This window comes from Lepidochelys kempii, chromosome 9, assembly GCF_965140285.1.
Source record: "Lepidochelys kempii isolate rLepKem1 chromosome 9, rLepKem1.hap1, whole genome shotgun sequence".
In the NCBI taxonomy this organism is placed as follows: Eukaryota; Metazoa; Chordata; order Testudines; family Cheloniidae; genus Lepidochelys; species Lepidochelys kempii.
Genome location: NC_136388.1, coordinates 96640527 through 96658322, shown reverse-complemented (window position 1 = coordinate 96658322; position 17796 = coordinate 96640527). Strand labels below are relative to the sequence as shown.

The following is a 17796-nucleotide window of genomic DNA, read 5'->3' as shown; positions in this document are numbered from 1 at the left end:
GCCTCCCCACAAGTTCAGAGAGACAGAGGTATGGACAGTTCCAGTTTTGGCTCATCTCTATTTCAAGCAGACACAGAAACAGCAAAATGGTTTGGGTTTTACAAAACCTCAGTTGGAGTTTTGGTCCAGGTCCCACTCTGCATGACTACCCACAATTTGTGGGTCTCTGATAAAAGGGTTTGGGTTTGCCCATCTTTAATTGCTCACTTAGAGTAACATATATTACTTAAAACCTATGTTAATACACTAAATGCCTATGGTATCATAATGGTAGGTCTGCAAAACAATTATTACTTCAGAGAGCGTTTTGCTTGTTATTAAAAGCAAGTCAGATTTTATCAAGCCTTTAGGGTCTCTGAGATTAAAGAGAAATGAGGCAATTTACAAATAAATAAGGGAATTTGCTTTCTGCTTTGTAAACCCATTCATCAGACTATGTTAAAGAAGCAATAAAACAAATCAGGAAGGCTAGAGAGGAAAGGATATATTTGCTCATTTCTCAAATAATATGCACCAATCAGCCTCTTCTTTTCCACACATCTCTCCTCATGAGCAACAAACCCCATTACAAAAACTTGAATAGTAAAAACATCTTTTCACAAATCAAGAGATGAGCCCTAGAGCAACAGTGTTTACAACCAAACTTTCCCAAAGTCTGATTGTTCTTAGAGGCCATATTTGGGAGCTGGAGTGGACCCATGGCAGGGAGGGTGAGAACAATGTTTGAATCCAGGTCTGAGTTTTCCCAAAGTACAGGGTTTATTCAGATCTGGAGTTTTGGTTAGGAGTCATTTCTGCCCCAAACTCAAAATATTTCACTCCTGTAAATAGGCACCACATCACAAACAGATCATGATGGCTGTGGCATGAGAAAAAAAGTTACCATAAAGACACCAAGGCTCAAACTCTCTTCTAGGTTTGTGCAATCCCATTGCAGTCACTGGAGTTGCAGATAAGTAAGAGAGGACAGAATTTGGCCCCAAGCCTGGATATTACAAGCAGAAGCCAAAATGTACAGTCCTTGCTCTCTCAAAGCTTCCTTTTCAGACAATGGGAGTCTCATTTGGTTGAGGACTGAGTAAAGATGGTAGGATTTGGCCCTAGTGTATCATATTATCGCCAGAGAACTTGGTCTAATGATTACTTAACTTTACTAACAATGCTTTGCTGATTTAAAAAAAAAGTATAGATTGGATAATTACTATCTGAAAAAGCGAAGACACTAACACACAACACTGCGAACAATTATCCACATTAAATCCAAATTGTTTCAAAAGAGAAACAGCAAATGTTTAGAAGACGGCTGCACAGGGAAACTAAACAACCTAACAAAGAAAAGACTAGTATTAAATGAGGAAAAAAATTACTCATCTGCCCTTATTGTCATTCTCGCGATTATAAAATTATGGGCTGTAAGTATGGAGGGGTTTGACTTTTGGGTCATTACCAGCCGGGTGGCTGAAGGTTCACCAGATGATTCACTGCAAGCCTCTACACACCCAACGTTGACATTTTTCATAGCATTCGTGTAGGAAGTTAGGTCAACCCCCCTTTTTGGTGACCAATTTTTAGGGCCGAATAAGGGCCATGAGAGTGAACATGTAGGGGGAGCACCTCCAGTGGCTTCCCCTTTCACTAGGCATAAGGCCTCCTGTTGCCTGGGGATGGAGATCAGGCATATTTGGCAGAAGAACTTGCTTTTAGAGGTGTAACCATTGCTTCCTCGGTGCTGCTCTGCTGGCACCCTGCAGTGTCCAGATGAGCAGGACTATGTGGTCAATCCACGGGCTAAGGAGGGAGGAATCCTCCCACCAGGATACAGGGTGCTCTACTTTACGTAGTGCTTGGGAAGCCTCCAGATTCTTGAGCAGGTAGAGAAAGGTTGAGGTGTGAGGTGGGTTGACCAGAGCACAGAAAGCCAGTGCTCCATCCTCTCCACTGGCTAATTATTCATGGATTCATTGTGTTTAAGGACCATTCGATCACCTAATCTGACCTCCTGTATATCACAGGCCATTACATTTCGCCCAGTTACCCCTGTGCTGAGCCCAATAACTTGTGATAGGCTAAAGTGCACATCTTCCAGAAAGGCATCCAGTCTTGATCTGAAGACATCAAGAGATAGAAAATCCACCATTTCCCCCCTTGGTAGTTTGTTCCAATGGCTAATCGCTGTTAAAAACTCATGCCTAATTTCTAATACGAATTTGTCTGGCTTTAGCTTTCAGGCATTCGTTCTTGTTATGCCTTTTCCACCAGATTAAAGAGCCCTTTAGTACTCAGTATTTTCTCCCCATGAAGGAATTTATACACTGTAATCAAGTCACCTCTTAATCTTCTATTTTGAGACATTAAACAGAATGAGCTCTAAGTCTCCCCCTGTAAGGCCTTTTCTCCAGCCCCTGAATAATTTTTTATAGCTCTTTTCTCTGCCCTTTCCAATTTTTCAACATATTTTATGGAATATGATCACCCGAACTGGACACTGTATTCCCGTATAGGTCTCAGCAATGCTGTACACAGAGGTAACATCACCTCTGTGCTCCTACTCACTACCCATGTTAACACATCCAAGGCTCACATTAGCCTTTTTTGTCACAGTATCGTACTGGGAGCTCATGTTGAATTGCTTCTCCACTGACCTTTAAATCCTGCTCAGACTCACTGCATTCCACGACACAATCCCTCATTTTGCAGGCCTGGCCTGGATTCTTCATTTGGCTATATTAAAATGCATTTGATTTGAATGGGCCCAAGCAATCCAGATGGCTCTGTGTGACTGCCCTGTCCTGTGCCAATCTGTGTCAGCCAGGGCAGGATAGTCACAGACTACTGAGAAAAGTGTTGAAGTGTGTCAGACCTCCTACCGAATGCTGCAGAAGCCCACTAAGATTCAGGCCCTGATCCTGCAACTGACACTGTGCAGTGGACCTGTGCCCTTGTCTAGAGCTCCATTAACTTCAGGGGGAGTCTGCCCATGTGCAGAAAGTTGCAGGATCAGGGCTTTAGTGTTGGGCGTAGTTCAAAGCATTAGTGGCAGTCTTTATAGCCTTTTCTGGTCCAGAAATGTACTTACAGAAGAGAGCTTTCCTTCCCTACATCCTACCGTAACAGCTGAGGTCTACAGGGGTGTGTCTGCTCTTGGGACCTAAAGTTCTGCTTTCCCCCTTTGAAATGGATTCCCCCTGAGCTAGAGTTTTCCAAGCTTCAAATCACATTGCAAGGTTCTTCTGTTCAGCAATTCATCAAGCATTAGCTTGTGTTTCCTTCCTATTCTTTTATTTCTGTCTTCAGTCAGGCTCAGGGGATGATGTAGGATCATAGGGCAGGTTCATCTATGAGTTAGCACTGAGTTCTGCAAGCTCTTCAAAATTATTGCTCAGGGTTCTGGGACTTTTCTTATAGGCACACTAAAATCATTAAATGAGACACACACTACTAGTAACTCTCAGCAAAGAAATATCAGTCTTAGCTTGCTTCTCAGTTTGACTAGGAATGCAAATTTGTGAAGTAATTAACTAATGTGCTAGAAATCAACAATTTGCATAGAATACTTTCAGGTCTTCTGAGTTATAGCTGCAAAAATCTCCATCTCAAGAACAAGTTTTTGGAAGTATCAACATGGCTACAAATGGAGCAAGGTCCCAGTCCCTCAGTTTAGTTTATATTGAAATTATTTAATACAGAGAAGGCTTAGGTATAATTTAAAGCCAAGATTTTTAAAACTGGATACATAAAATGAGGCTCCTAAATCCATATTTAAGTGCACAAATCCATTTAAATAGTTGGCCTGAGTTTCAAAAATGCTGAGAACCCAGTAAAGCTGCTGCATGCTCAGCATATTTGATAATCAGGTCTCTGATTTTGGTTACTAACACATGGATTTATTAGTAGCCTAATGTTAAGCATCCAGGTTTGAAAATCTTAGTCTATTTCTGTACAAATGAGATAACAGATTCAGCATCCTACATTGGATAATCTTCCTACACTAAAATGGAATCAACTGAATGGATCTGATTGCATTCAGAGGAATAACCAGAGTCATAAAATGGTTTGGGTCAGAAGGGACTTGAAGAGGGTCTAGTTCCTGAAGCATTAATTTAATTATTCCTAAATTTAATTATTCCTAAACCACCCCTGGTAGATATGTACTAAGTGCACTTTTAAATAACTATCTACAAACTCCATTGGTGCCTTCTCCCATTGCCTGACTATTCTTTTTAGGCACCAGGCCAAAATCTTTTCAGATTTACATCCCACTGAAATCAGAACATTTAACCTAATTTTCCCCACTGAATTCTATTCTAGGCCTTCTAAAACATGGAAGGTGGGTAGGATTTAACACCATCACACACAAGGGAAGTGGCAACACATAGTATCAGGTTTCAGAGTAACAGCTATGTTAGTCTGTATTTGCAAAAAGAAAAGGAGTACTTGTGGCACCTTAGAGACTAACCAATTTATTTGAGCATAAGCTTTCGTGAGCTACAGCTCACTTCATCAGATCCGATGAAGTGAGCTGTAGCTCACGAAAGCTTATGCTCAAATAAATTGGTTAGTCTCTAAGGTGCCACAAGTACTCCTTTTCTTTTAACACATAGTATGTATCCAGTCTTTGCTTGTCCATTACAACCAAAAGTCATTGTCTTCTAGAGAAAGGTGATAGGAAACAGTAAACTGTGCTAAGTGGTAGAGTTTATCACAGCATTCTTGCTCCTCTAATTGCATTGCACAGACAGCATGTTGCTAATGTAACCCATAGCCTTGAATACCAGAGCTTTCCCTACAGCTGAACAACTAGAAATCCTCCAAAAGAGCAATTGTTAAAAACCACAAATCTCTCGAAGAACGAACTTCTCATGAAATACATATCATACATAACTGCACTGAACTACTTCATGGGAAAGCATTAGCATTGTTAGCTAGTGTATATTTCAAAATGAAACCTGTGCATTAATTCAAGAGATTGCACAATTATTTAAGCAAATAAAAGTGCATCTAGATGTAAGCAGAGTCAGGATGAGCTCCACCCTGACATCTGGTGGTGAGGTGCGGCAAGTTGTGGAAAAGAACTTCAGGGACTGATCTCATTTGCATAGGCACACCCACCTCGCCTAGAATGAGGCCATAACTGCCCAAATGGTCACTTTGGCTGTTGTGGGATCCCCAGTGTCTCTGTTATTGGGGCGGGAAGAATAAATTGTTATTACCCTGATTATGGGAACTGTGCTTGGAACTGTACTTGGCCTTTTGTTATGATGGAGGGACTCACCATCAACTAAGTAGCACTCGCTAGGCAAGGGACATGGGTTCCAAAACTCTGTGAATTGAGAGAGGCTTGAGACAGGTATTTGTACCTGGTGGTGTGGGCCCCTTTGTGAGGGCCTGAAGCACCAATTGTCTATCTGTCTCTCTCCACTGTGGAATGTCAGAGCTAATTTTGGGTCTATTAAGAGTCTTGCTACAGGTACTGTGCTGAATTCACTTTGGCCTTATGGTGCACCAGCACTAAGGCTCCCACTACTATGAGCTGAAATCACTGAGAGCTGGAATCACTGAGCACTGTGTCAAGTAGTGGAGAGCCGGAAGAACTAGAGTGCAGTGGTGCTGTTCGTGGATAGGCTGGCGGAGTGTTTGTGAGACGGCGAGGTAAGCTGTGCAGAGCGGAGCCGTTCGTGAGACAGCGGAGTGTTTGTGAGACGGCGAGCTGAGCAGAGCTGTTCGTGAGACGGCGGAGTGAAGTGTTCGTGGGACGGCGAGCTGTGCAGAGTGGAGCTGGTCGTGAGACAGCGGAGCAGAGCCCTGGGGGGCAGTCAACTTCAGGACACATAAGGTGCCCCTTACCTCTTTCCCCCACACACAGGCACATTTTAGCCAGACTGGGGAGTAACACTCTGCAGATGAACTTTTGAACTCTGGGGCTGGACTTTTTGAACTTTGGGTGATTTGTGGATTGCTGGACTCAAGAGACGTTTGGGTTCTGGGACTCAAGAACCCAAGGGAAAGGATGTGGCCCAATTTGCAGGGGTGGGTCTTTGCTCATGGTTTGGTTAATGAACACTAGTTGTGGTGTTTCCCCAATTTAATGCTGATGTTGTTTACCTCATGTTATTAAAGATTCTCTGCTACACCAAGACTCTGTGCTTGCGAGAGGGGAAGTATTGCCTCTTTGAGGCGCCCAGGGGGTGTGTAAGATTTTCCCAGGTCACTGGGTGGGGGCTCGAGCCAGTTTTGCATTTGCTTTGATGAGAGGGAACCCGGCCCTTGCTGCTATCAACTTGGCCTGGCAGAAGGGTTACATATAAGACACAAATGCTTACCTACAGACACTGACAATTGCTTATTGCTGTACAAATGATCTACAACTCTGTGTCTTAGTTCCTCACCTGTAGAAAGGTGATGACAATACACCTTTGCCTCAACATCTCTCTTGCTTGTCTATTTAGATTGTAAACTATCTAGAGCAGAGACTACTCTTCGTACTAGGCTGTCTGGTACTACATGTTTGCATAGCATCTTGCACAATGCGACCCCAATCTCAATTCTGATCACGAGACAATACACAAATAATGAATAACAGCAACAAAAAAGATGGCAGATATTGCAGAAACTAGGATTCTCAAATTCATGAAACGATGTATGCCAAGTATACATCAGCTAACACAAACCTATATTGTAGAAAGTGGCTTAAATGTAAACAAACACTTGCATTAGACATGGGTGCTGTCCAGCCGAACAAATGACAGATTCAATAGCTGCCCATCTTGCTGTAGTACCTCTTTCTCCTGGCCCTCTGTCAAACAACCACATTGCTCGGCAATAATAATCAATTAACAGGAATGACTGCCATTTTTAATGAAGGGGAATTCACTGTTCAAAATGGTGCCAACCCAGAATTTAAGATGAACACGTATGAGAAAGCTATTGCAACAATCCATTAGAAGCTACCAAATCCAATGCCCTCGGCACTAAAAATGGAGACCTCTGCTGCTTAAGGTAAAGGAGCAACGCCATCAGCCGATAGCAACAGTAGTCTCTTAACCTTACACCCTGGCCCAATGTTTGACACTATTATGTAAACTCTCCTTTTTAAAAAAAAATGACAATTGATTCTTTACAATGTCCCAAAAGATAAAACTCAAACAGAAACTTTTCATGAACTGATATCAGATAAACCGCATTTGAACCTCATCCTAAGGGGTGGGTGTGCATGTGAGGAAATGAAACTCTTTAAAACTTGTTTGCATAACCCGTTTCATACAACTAAATTTGATGAAAGATGATATTAATATCATCAGTTGTGAATATGCAAGGAAATATACAAAGCAAATTCATGTACACACATTCATGTGTAATAATATGACCCATTTTAGTGTATTTTCATAGGAACTGGCTGCTTCAGTCTAAATCATAGAATCATAGAATATCAGGGTTGGAAGGGACCTCAGGAGATCATCTAGTCCAACCCCCTGCTCAAAGCAGGACCAATCCCCAATTTTTGCCCCAGATCCCTAAATGGCCCCCTCAAGGACTGAACTCACAACCCTGGGTTTAGCAGGCCAATGCTCAAACCACTGAGCTATCCCTCCCCCCAAATCATAGACTTCGCAACCCCAAAATGGATTAGCAATGTGGTTCACTCATTAATGTACTAGAACAAAACATGATTTTCATCATGATACTTGGTTGTCATGACAAAGCTTTAGAGCTCCACGAATGTTGCATTTGAACTAGTAAATGCTGCTTTTGTTACGTGGTTTCGGAAACGTCTGCCTCTTATTTTTGTAAGCAGATTGCCTAACTCTGCTAGCCGCATGTTTTAATACGGGAAGAGCCTGCAATTGCTTTCAGTATTGTTTTGCCTTCTGCCACCAACAGTACGCTACATGCAAGTAAATGAGTGTTTTCTTTGCAGTGTTGTTGTAGTCGTATTGATCCCATGATATCAGAGAGACAAGGTGGGTGAGGTCATATCTTTTATAGGACCAACTTCGTTAGTGAGAGAGACAAGCTTTCGAGCTCACACAGAGCTCTTCTTCAGGTCTGGGAAGGGTACTCAGAGTGTCACAAACCTTCCTTTTTCCTACAACTGCGGAGGTATTAAATGCCCACTTCACCTTGAATGGGCTCTTACAATATGGTAACTCCTTCTGCTAAATCATCTGTTCCATCTTGTATTGAGCTGTGCCAACAGGTGTTAAGTGACTGGAACAGCATACAGAAACCTTTCCCAGTGGAAATTTCCATGTGTGCACAAAAGATGAAGCACCTACTTCTCCTCTGTCGCTCACATATCACTCTTTAAATGTCTATTTTAACAGAGATGTGTGATGTATTAATGCATGGTGGTTGGGAAAATCAGATCAGATGCGTTTGCCAGAGTGCAGCGCCACCCTGTTCTTCATCAGGGTTGGGATTTATTTTAGTCACTTTGGTTTTGGACTTGCAGTTCCCTCCCTTTCAGAATATTACCTCACTTTCTTCTATTCATTGAGCTTCACTGGTCTCCCAAATGCTTGGTAAATTTTCTAATTTATTAAGACACGTGGAGACATTACATTGTAAATTAATGGTTGTTGACGATTTCTGTCCAAATCTCCTTCCTTATGTAAAAATGTTTTGCTATAGCGAATAGCCAATGGGACTACTTCCTTAGGTAAGGATTACTTCGTGAGTGAGCTTTGCAGGATCCAGCCCTTAAACTCAAATATTATGTGGTGGGATATACACAAGGAAGGGTTAGATTCGATTACTATCCTCAGCAATGTTTGGCACACCACTAGAGTTACACATTTGAAGGCAAAATCTCTTCCATTGGAAATTTGTCTGTTTCACTTACTGGAATTACTTTGGTTCTGTCCTTTTTCTGATCATTCACTTATTTACTTTGAGCTTCGTGTGCCTTCTGTTAGTGTCAATATGGCTCGGATGGCAGCAGATGCTCCTCTAGGACAGGAGGGTAGTCTTCACTAGGTTTGGACATACTGGTCTGAATGAATAAGAACTGATGTGAACCTTTGCCCCAAACTTGAACTGAACCAGAACTAAAACCTTTAAAACCTTTCTAGTAAGTCAACAGAATGAACATTTAAGAAAAAGTGTTTTTAATTTTGATTTGCCTCTGTATTTACTGACTCCATCTGGGACAAGAAATATAAGTGCTGAAATATGGTAGGCTTTTCCAACCTCACTTGAGAGTGTAAGTACTAGAAAGCTTAAAAGAAGCCTGGGTTTTGTTGTTGTTGTTCTTTTGAGATTGCTAGCCCAATTTGGAAGACTCATTAGATAGCTCAGATATGGTGTGGATAAACTTTACCTACTTTAGGGAGCTGATGCAAACCAAACTCACAACACTTTTGAAGTTCACCCATCACTACTTTCCGTAGTACCTGGGTTCACACTGACTGGTGACAGCAATTCTAGTGAAGTTTTGCACAGTTAGAAGTGCCAACTGTCTTTACTTTGGGAGTGAAGCCATAGGGCCTGAATTGGCTCACACTTTGGTATTACTCAGGCATATCTCCCCTGGAGTCAATGGAGTTACACCAGAGTCAGTGAGAGGAGAACCAGCCTTCTAAAGCACAGCTGGTTTATTGCTGTTCACCTGCAACTCTGTTTCTCCCTGATTTTTAAGATTAACAGCCCTGCACTGCACCAATTATTGAGCCTGGTTTGTAGTTGCCCACTGGATTGAGACGAGGCAGAAGAACTGTATAGCTCGACTTTCACTGCCACTTTAGATAAAATTGCAGAAATGAGAAGGCAGGGGACTCTCAAGGAAAGCATCAGTGTCACACTGTAGCCTCCACAGAGCATACACAATTCAAAGTCCCATATGTTTACTTAGGTAAACCATCTGTTTTGCTAGAAAAAAAGCTATCATGCTAGCATTATAGCCACAGGTATAACAAACTCACTGACCTGTTCTAAATTTTGGATTCTTGCATTAATCCTAAATTGATTAGTGAAAGTGCAAAAGAAAAAGTGTGTGTCTTAGTAAAATTTTTACTGGAAAATCTGATCTTTTCCCTTGGTCTGATCCTTTCTCCTTCTAGTGATTTTTTTCTCTACGCTACTCCAAATGTGTGTCTCTCTCTCTTACTTATTTACTTTAAAGAATTTAGTTACTGAATCAAAGTTGCAAGTTGTTTTAAATGTATCACCCAACAATCTCTTTCTGGTGGATTCTTTTCCAAATTTTGCTCCAGTAACACAGTATTGAGCCAATCTTACTTTCTATAACTCATGAACATTCCCTTGATTTCTGTGAACAGATGTCACTTTAAGAGGATGGTATTCACACATTCTGTGATTGAAGCAGCTGTAAGGTGCTTGACTTCAGCAGGACCCACTCTGTAGCCAAGAGTTTATTACACAGCCATTTTCTCATCATGCCCAGTAACACTGGCTTCGAGTCAAAGAGCCAGATCTTCCAAGGCTCTCAGGATGTGTATCTCCCAGTGGCTGCAGTATGAGAGAGGGTGCTCAGCTGCACCTCGCTGGATTTGAGAGCTGGCTCAGGAAAGCAGTGAAGCTCCAGGAGTTTCAGCTTACAGAGATTCCTCATGATTCTTCCAGTGGAGAGCAGGGTCTACCCTCCCTCCCCCTCCTCTCCATGGAAATGGCAGGGCATCTGTCTCTCCACATCTACAGACTCCTCGAATCCACCAGAGGCAAGTAGCTGGTGAGTAGAAGCCTCCCACCCCTCTCCCCTCCCCCACCTCCTAGCATCCATTCACAGCACCCCTCAGTAAGGAGGCATGCTGCTGGGGAATGCTCCACTCCTCTCCAGGCAGTAACTCCACTCCAGGGAGCATCCTACCTCACGGAGGGGGGGACCACACAATTTATGGCAAGCTCTGGGCCAAATGTCCCATTCCTCCTGAGCAATGCAGCAACAAGGTGTGTGAAGGGGGAGGGGACAAAGGCAACTTTAAAGCACTTTTGTGCTTTCCACTTGCGTCGCCTGGCCCCTGGCATAAGTTAGAGCAGCCTCGGGGCATCTTGAGCTGCTGGAAAGCATTTGTCTGTCTGGGCTGGTTTTGTTCCAGCTTAGGAGCCTCCTTATGTTGGGCTAATTCCCCAACGGCCATTTCCACTTCCATTATGGCTCCCTTTCACCACTGGACTGACACGAAGGGGCTGGGCCTGTGCACCTGGCAGCAAAGTGGTGCACCTCTGTCCCTGCGGTAAGAATCTAGTCAAGTGCAAGTCCTGCACCAGACAATTAATTCCAAAGAAACTCAATTGTGGTTGGCACTAGAAAGCTGACTGGTGAGCTGTGCTGCCAGCCCGTTTGAATCTATAGCAGCAGTAATAACAGTAAGGAAGTCGCACATCTCTCCAGCTAAGAATTAGGTATTATGAAAAGGAAAATTCACTGCAGCAGTCTCGAAGAAGCTATCTTTTAGGAGAAGTTACGGTGTCACAGCCTAATCTGTACTTGAAGATTATTGGTGGAACATGATTTATATTGACATGCAAATTTAATGAGATGAAGATTTTTATTGTTTCTCCTATCTCTAGGTTCAGGCTATTTCCCTGAGGTGGAAAAATGCTCTTTGCAAGAAATTCGTTATTTGCAAATGTGTCTTTTCTCCAGTATACTAAAACCAAATTAAAAAATCACTCCAAGACTATAATCACATTTAATTTCTGTTGGTCATAATCAACATGAATGCATTAGATCATATTTACTTGTAGTGTAGTTACTGTACCTATGTGTACGATGATCTAAGTAAAATATGTTGGATATGGGAGATAGATGCTATGTACAGGTAAATTATATGTAAAATGGTGCATTATGTATTATTTCAAAATGTTTCTATTAAATGCATTAAAAGAAACCCATGTTCACTCTGCATTAAGGATGTGCTGTTCTAGTCAAATAGTCAGGAAATGCTGAAGAAAAACACCTTACAGCAGTGATGTTACCTCAAGCACATCGTACATCCCGGTACACCTAACAAAACAAACATGAAGAATGCTATAATAACCCATCACCTACCAATCGTCCTACAGCCATCCGGCAAGGTGCCGAGCCTTCCATTCCCAGGAGACACAATCAGGGTTGAGGGCACTAAATATCTCACAGGAGATGATAAGGGGCCCATGATGTGCACAGCCTAGGTTGCCTCAAACCCTTTTATGGAAAACACTCACACTTAATGAGCTGCCCACACACGGGCATGATCCCTCCTAGATCTTCATGGCTGGAATTGTTTAAAAGGCAGGATCGTGCACATTGTGAAGCAGCTTGAGCCTCCCTCGGGAATTCTGGCAGAGCCCTGCACCAAACCCATGGCTGGCACTGAAAAATGGGCTCCAACAAGCAAGAAACACTTACTTGGGTTACATACGGAAATGAACGGGTTCACACAGACATTCTGATGAAAAGACACGGTTGTTCACAAAACTGCAACATACGTTATAGTATTTGTGAAATAAAGACTCTAGCAAACAATAGTCACATGATACTTAAATTCACAAGCTCCAAGCTCATGATGTACTGCAACCTAACTTAAAACAATGGAGAGGCAGACTGCAGGTTTCTCGATATTGTCAACAATGCAACACTCCCCCACAAATCATGGGAACATGAAAAAGCCCAGACTAGGATTTTGGCTGACGATTCTGCTACTTGGAATGAGAAGGAAACCTGCATTTTACTGTCCTCCCTGAAATGACTTTTAAAACACCGGTGTCATGGCTCAGTGAAAATCCTTGGCTGCTGGATTCTCACTTTGAATTTGGAGTGCTTTGGTAGTGGATGGGGGAATAACGTTTTCAGAGTTCCTGCACTATGTTGCAGTCTTTGAGCTGAGAAAATACACGCCTCTCCTTTTATGAGCCTCACTCAACTGTGCTTTGTGCCACTGGGAACCATCTCAGTTCAGCCCCAGTCACTTTCAGGGGGCAGAGGAACACCCCACAACTCAACTTCTTACAAATGCATACCTGAAAGGATTTTTTACCCTTTCATTCAAGAAGACAAAAGCATGCAAGAAATCCACAGGGCAAAGAGGCTCGAAGAACTGGTGTTTGGCACATGCTGTGGTCAGCCACGGTAAAAAAAATAAAATAAATTAAAATAAAATTAAACAGAGAACTGCTACTGCACAAAGAAGGCTGGGCTAGATTCACCAGGCTGTTCGACCAGGATGACCCTGGTGTAAGGCCACTGAAATCAAAATGATTCCAGCAGAAAATTGGCGTAACACAAGGTGAATCAAGCCCACTGCTTTGATCTTCCACATGTATCAGCTCGGAGGGAGGCCGTTACAGCTTCAAATGCCTCTTGATGAGGTCCCTCAGAATAAAATCTTAAGGGCATGATCACCCTTGGAGATGCACTCACACCACTGCCATTGACTTCAATGGGAAACCAGAGAGAGAACAGGGGCTTGAAACCCAGCACTTTTTATGGAAAAAAATTTCTCTCTCCAGTGTGAACTAACAGATGTGGTAGACTAACCGGATGAACAGTGATATCAGAAATGCACCATGTAAAATACTGTGAAGGTTTCCTTTTGTATTTATCATTTTCAGTCTCACTAGCCTGCCTATAGCATGTGTGCGTGCTTCTCTCTATATATTTTAACCAACTATCATTCTTCTCAGCTGAGTCAATCTCTTGTCCCTGAGGAGCTTTTATAATTACATTAGAGGCGTCTTTTTTGCTGTAACTTACAGACGTGACAAATGATCTTGAAAAGTCTGACACTCAACCATGGATATCTGCTATCTCCAGACTTATCATACACGGTAGATTTCCTCATGGCGCAAATCCACCTCAGTCATGATTTCAAATCAGTGGCTCAGAAGGAAACAATTCTCCTGTGTCAATTAGAGATCATAGTCCTAAAACCACATCAGACTGAAAGCTAGACCCAGTAACTGCTACGTAACAGACCAGAGATGGAGCTAAACAAACCATCAAACTGGAACAAGAAATAAACTTCTCATTAACCCTGACAATAACTGGTTAATGGTAGAAAAATATTTTCTTGAAATGCAAGATATTCAGAGAAAACCAGGTCAGCTTGATTGCCACAGAACTCATCAGTACAGAATACACCACACAGAATTGAAATACAACATGAAGAGAATTTCAGCCAACAGCTGAAAAGAAACCAAAGTTTGAGTCAGTTTTGATAGTGGTTAGTGCAAGGTATTGTCCTCGGAGACTCAGGACTCCTAGTTTCTATACCCAAATGTCAGAGTGCCCCTGTGTGACCTTGGGAAAAGCACTTTACCTTGCTGGGTCTTACTTTATCCCTTTATAAAACATTTATGATGTTTACCTACCTCTCAGTGGGGTAAAAATTAATTGGCCTGATCCAACACCCATTGAAGTAAATGGTAGTCTTTCCATTGACTTCCATTTAATGGGCTTTGGATTAGGCCCAATGTTTGTAAAGTGCTTTGTACATTGCAGCTGAAAGGTACTATACAGTGCCAAGCATGCTGAATAAATTATTACTAACAATTCTCCACAGAGGGCAGTGCCAGGTATGATGAACTGGTAGAGCAAGTTAACAGGCTGTTTGTTTAGTCTATGGACTATTGCTTTCCAAACCAGTCTGTAAACCTGGGCAATACAGTTTAAAGCATATTTCTGCAAGTTGTGAGCGCCTGTCTGAGGTTGTTTCAGTCCCAGTAGAGCTAGAAAGAGATGATCATGGCCTAGGCCATCATCTTCTCTTTCAATATTAAATGACACCATGAACGCTAATGTCATTTCCCTCTAAACACGGTGTATCTATACAGTTACAAGTAACTATAATGAGAAGAAAGTAGGGAACAGAAAACATGGACTTCTATTTTCCCCCCAATCTGTTTGCTTTGGGAATTCAACAGTGCTTTGAGGCAGGTCCTCAGCTGGTATAAATCAGAGCAGGTCTCTCGAACTCAGTTGAGCTGTGCCCTTTTTCACCCGCTGAGAACCTGGCCCAAAGTATAGAGTCATTTTCACAGCTTCCCATGTAGTCAGTCTGTCTGTCCCTTGCTGAAGGGAACACTGAAAACAACTGGGGAGTAGAAAACCACTTAAAGTAATATGCAGGAACTGCAATTCTGGGCAGCCTTTTTCCAGGTCAAGCAAGGAGACCCCTGAATTCCTCCCATCCACTCTAGGACTATATGGATGGGGACATGATTAAACCCTTTTCTTTTCTTTCAAGAAAAGAAAGTGCCAAGCATTTAAAATAAAAATCAGAAATGAAAGCAGACACATTAAGAACGAGTGTGGAAATTCTCAGTGGAAAAGTACAGCAGTGTTAAATGGCTGTTACACATCTATGACTTTGTATTTTAAAACGTGCATTTATGGCATAATAATACTACCAGCAAGAAGGAGTGGCCCACTTGGGATTCAAATATAAGAAAATATTGCTTCCAATAATCTAACAGATGGGGTCATTGGTGTAACAACCGATCGGAGAATACAATACTGACATGAACTAATTTCACAATGGCATGAGCCATTAGGACCACCAATATGTTTCAGGCCTGTCTCTAGTCGTGATGTCCACCCTTAAAGGACTTGTTCAGACTCTCACCGTACATCAGACAAGGGGTAAAGTGACATCTCTCAGCAAACATAAAGGAAATGTTTGGTTTTCTCACACGCACAAAGCAATAGTTTAAAGTGATCTCCACAGCTGTATTTTCTTACAATGTGGGGGGGTGAGGGTGGGGTGGTCACTTTTTTCTTATAAAAGACACAGAGATTTTATTCCATACACTGCTTTGCATTCATTGCAGAAATGTGTAATGCACTAAATCCAAGACATCACCTGCATATTACATTTCAAATCACGCGAATGTTCCCGTTGATACGGATTAGAATCAGGGTCACTGAACTTCAAATCAGAAAAAATATGGAAGTGGTTACTTACGGATGTGTATAGGTATCCTTCACTGTTCATTGCCAAATACAATTTCGTTTGAACCCCTTGAATAGCCACCACTCGTAAGCCCACGGGTATGAGGTTAAACAAAGCTAGGAGAGAAACGGACACAAATAGCAAAGTTAATCTTTTCAAATAATTATCTGAGATAGATGAGTAATGTATAATCATTATAACTATTCACAGTGGCTCTGGTCCTGCAAACACTTAATTCTAATACTTAGCTCTTATCTAGTGCTTGCCAGCAGCTGATCTCAAAGCACATTACAAAGGAAATCAGTATCGTTATCCCCATTTTGCAGATGGAGAAACTGAGGCACTGAGCGGTGACGTGACCTGCTCAAGGTCACCTAGAAGGCCAGAGACACAGCCTATGAATAGAACTGAAGATCCCCTGAGTGTCAAGACAGTGCTCTATCCACTAGGCCACACAGCTTCCCATGATAGTAGTCATTCCATTAGCTTCAGTAACTGAACAACATATTGCCCTCAATTGCTCTCCTCACAACTGTAACGCGGCCCTTGGTAATAAAAGTGTTCTGCAGGATCAGGCCTAAACATTGTACTTTCAAAATTAAACTGCTTTTAATTCTCTGCTAGCATTTCTCCTCAGAATAATCAATAATATTTTCAATATTTACAGGCAGAGATGCCTATATTTTAATAACGTTGAAGTTGGTACGTAGACTGGCAAATTAAAGAAATAAGCAGAGCTCAGCCTTGGCTCAAATTTTTGCTATTGTTGTTTGGCAGAGGAATTTTACCACTGTTTGAACCAAGTATTTTGTATCGTCAATTCCCGCTGTAGGATTAAAAAGAAATGGCGTAAAGAAGGGTTATGAAAAACAACAGGAGCTGATACCATAATCTATAGAGTCTCCTTTAGACTGTGGCATAAATGCAGGGTTAGAACTACAGAATGCCATATTGAATTTTATTTACAATAAATAAATACATGGCTGTAAAACTCCAATCTGCTCCAGGCTGAATTTTGGTATTTATGATCGTTGTCCGAGGGTAATTTAAAACCAAACCACCAATTTGAAATAAATTATTGATTTATTTACAAAGGTATAAGCAAAAAAATATGACCAGTTTTAAATTCCCTTTCAGCCTGACAACCCCCAAATGGACACGTTTAGTTACAAGAAAATTTGCAGCCTACCAGTGTTTAATACAGACTGTAAATTCTGGCAGTGCATCAATAAAACTTGGGGAAAAGAGCAAGTTTTAAAATGTCCTTAAAGGAGAGAGTGTTTTGGATTTAAAAAAGGGACTGGAAACCAAAGGCCAAATTCTTTACTGGTGTAAATGGGCAGAGCACCATTGATTTTAAATGAATGTCTCCCATTTATACCAGTGAGAATCTGGTCCCAAGACTTTTCGGTTCTCTTCCTGCCTTTGTCACGGGCTCTCTGTTTGACCTTGAAACATTAATTTAAGAGTTCCATGCCTTGCTTTCCCGATCTGTACATTGTGCATAAATACTGGTGCGAGTGGAACTTTTTAGGATGAAAAGATTTTTCACAGAAAAATGGGATTTCTGTCAAAAACACAATTTTTAATGACCAAATTCTTTTTCGACAAAAATATTTGGATTTTCAGAATTTTTTTTTTCACTTTTTAAGAAACCTTTTCGTTTTCAGCAAACACAAAGCTTTTAGTTTTAGGCCTCCACAAAGCAGCACAAATTTTCACTGGCATTTTAAAAATTTGTTTGTAGGGAAAAAAAACAGAAATCGTTTCCTGCATAGCTGCAATAGTCACTTTATAAGGGAGTTGTGAAGATTCCTGACTTGCAGCCAGATTTTCAGAAGACCTCACCACATTGGAGACCCCCAATTCTTATTCAAGTAGAGGCAGCATAGTTTAGGCCAGTGATACT

The 17796-nt window shown here is 41.7% G+C and overlaps 1 protein-coding gene across 12 annotated transcripts in view; it reads right to left on the bottom strand.

Annotated features, from left to right (window-relative positions):
• The window catches only part of FGF13 (fibroblast growth factor 13), a 350687-nt gene that overhangs the window by 57834 nt on the left and 275057 nt on the right, over positions 1–17796 (bottom strand). For all 12 annotated transcript variants that reach the window (XM_073358426.2, XM_073358428.2, XM_073358429.2 and 9 more), the window contains one exon: positions 15900–16003. In XM_073358426.2, coding sequence (XP_073214527.1) covers positions 15900–16003 — 104 coding nt within the window. The remainder of the gene's footprint in view (positions 1–15899; positions 16004–17796) is intronic.